At 35.5% G+C, this 2,431-nt stretch overlaps 1 protein-coding gene across 1 annotated transcript; it reads left to right on the forward strand.

The window, feature by feature from the left end:
* The first annotated feature begins 212 nt into the window (after positions 1-212).
* Positions 213-1,889, forward strand: LOC145312705 (uncharacterized). The gene is made up of 2 exons (XM_080151966.1): positions 213-1,346; positions 1,693-1,889. The coding sequence occupies exons 1-2, from the start codon at positions 328-330 to the stop codon at positions 1,733-1,735; spliced, it is 1,062 nt and encodes a 353-aa protein (XP_080008092.1). The 5' UTR covers positions 213-327; the 3' UTR covers positions 1,736-1,889.
* The last annotated feature ends 542 nt before the right edge of the window (positions 1,890-2,431 follow it).

A 2,431-nucleotide genomic window follows, 5' to 3' on the forward strand; every position in this document is an offset into this window, starting at 1 on the left:
ATAAAAATATACCTCCCCTTTATTCCTTTAATTGCAAGGATAGCATACCAAAAGTAGCTTTTAATTGGGACAATCACTACTCGTTAAAGTGAAGTATTTTTAAGTAATTGGGCAATTATTTTATGGCTTGTGAACACACGCACAAATGACCGACTAGATACAACCTGTTTTTATAGATTTGTTACTGGGGACGCTATTATTGTTTACACACAACTATTATACGTTTGTACTTTAAATTTTGTGTGAGTTCTTAGGAAATTCTTTTTTATTCTCTTGCACTTTTTTAGTGTTAATTTACACAAATTAATTGCACTTTTTTTTTTCATTATGAGTGATCTAAAGTCTCTAAAAGTCATTGTCGACAAATTAGTCGAACAAGTTAAAACATTGCAAGAAAACTGTGATATGTCAGACATTCAAAGTTTAAAAAGTGACATTAGTGAATGTAGGACATCCTTAAATGCACGCGAGCAATACGCGCGCAATTGGTGCGTGCGTATCAGCGGGCTAAGTGTCCCAAGAGAACTCATTAGAACCTACGGGGTGGATGGAGGCTGTATGCGCTACGTATACAACAAATTAGTGAAACCAACGTTGGAATGTTCAACACCCAACAAAGTTGAGGAGCTAAATTTAGAAACAGTAGCTCAACTTGATTTTGTTCCTGGCTTGTTTTCTACCCTGGAAAATGCCCATTTTTTAGGCGGACCAACAAAGTCGAGAAAAAACAAAGATTTACTGTTACCTCCTGCAATTATCTGCAGATTTAAATCCCGTTACCTGAGAAACCTGTTTTTGAGGCTGAAAAGAAACCACATGCCTACCCCTACAGACGCCGAGGTTACCAGAGGTATTTTATACTATTCTGTGACTCCAGATCTTACAAGATCCAACCATAACCTGCTAACAAACCTAAAACGAGATGCTAGGGTCAAAGCCGCCTGGTCCATCGACGGCCATATTCGATTTTGTCTCCTGGCTAATGATAAAGTTAAATTTGAAGTAAAGGACGTGTTTAGCCCAGTTGAAGAGATTATTGCTTCATGTGCCACAGCCGGCTCTAAATCAGCCGAAAATTTGACTTCAATTGTCAAAAAAAGAGGCACTGATGGCGATAATATGCAGACACCTGATGAGAGTGGAGAGAGTGGCGAGGACAGAGAGATCAGCGGGTCTCCAGGTGGGACAGGCAGCAGGTCTCCTGGCGGGACAGGCAGCAGGTCTCCTGGCAGGACGGGCAGCAGGTCTCCAGTTCCAGCAGAGATGCGAGGAGGCCAACGACAACCGCCTCCCATTGGCTCACGCAGGGCTGGCACCAGAGCTGTGGTTGATACCAACAAAAAAAAGTGATAAGTTTTCATTTTTTATACCTAAGTAAACACAGATACACAACCCGAGATATTACACATCTTATTATGTTAATAATCTATCTATCTATCTATTTAAAAATCCCATATATAACAAATCTATTTAACATTTCTTGCATGAACATTACAAAAATACATTCTTTGCACTTACTTAATGTATATATATTTTTATTATTAATATATTTCTTAATTTTATTATTTAAATTTATTTTTATTGTAAAGTTAGGGCCCGCCTTTGGTTTAAATTACTTTTTTTCTCTTAAACAAATTTTCTCTTTAGCACTTTTGCTTTTTAAAATTGAATCTAATTCTTTTCTTATTGCAGGAGCAATGAAGGCGGTGGCGGTGGACGTACGTACCTGGCGTGACTTTTTCCTAGGGCTCAAACATGATCCAGGATGATAACCTTTTAGGTTTGGGTAGTATACTGGCCGATAATAAATTTAAATTTAATACAGTATTTCAAAATGAAAATGGCATTGGAAATGAAGATATTAATATATTTGATTCTCCTTACGAAAATTGCTTTTTAAATTGTGCATATTATAGTGAAGATGAGTTTGCAAATTGCTTTAAAGATACTAATAGAAATAGAAGAGTAGAAGAATATTCTGAACCCTTTTTTCGTCAAATCTAAGAGAGAACATTCCTAGCAGACAAAAGTATTGTTTACTTTCGACTCAAGCTGATGTGGATTCTTAAAAAATGATAGACTCGCTATTCGATAGTGAGGCAAAATTATTTTTGTGAAAAATCATCCAAAAACACTTTAAAAATCTACAAAAATTAAACAAAATCATATGTTAATAACCCTCTTAAGATTTTATTTCATTTTTGTAAATTTTTTTATTCGATTTTGGAGGATTTTTCACAAAAATAATTTTGCCTCACCAGCGAGTTGCCAGCCTAACTTTTTTTTTAAGAATCCAACTTTGTTTCAAGCTTTCAAATTGTAAATGAAATTTTTGGGCAATTAATTCTGATTCCGCAAAGCTTTCTACTAAGAAAATATACTGTTAACAGCTGACTTTTATGTATGTATGAAATGAAAAAAAACATGCCTT

This window comes from Acartia tonsa, chromosome 1 (assembly GCF_053477335.1).
Source record: "Acartia tonsa isolate MP-2025a chromosome 1, ASM5347733v1, whole genome shotgun sequence".
NCBI classification, from domain to species: domain Eukaryota; kingdom Metazoa; phylum Arthropoda; class Copepoda; order Calanoida; family Acartiidae; genus Acartia; species Acartia tonsa.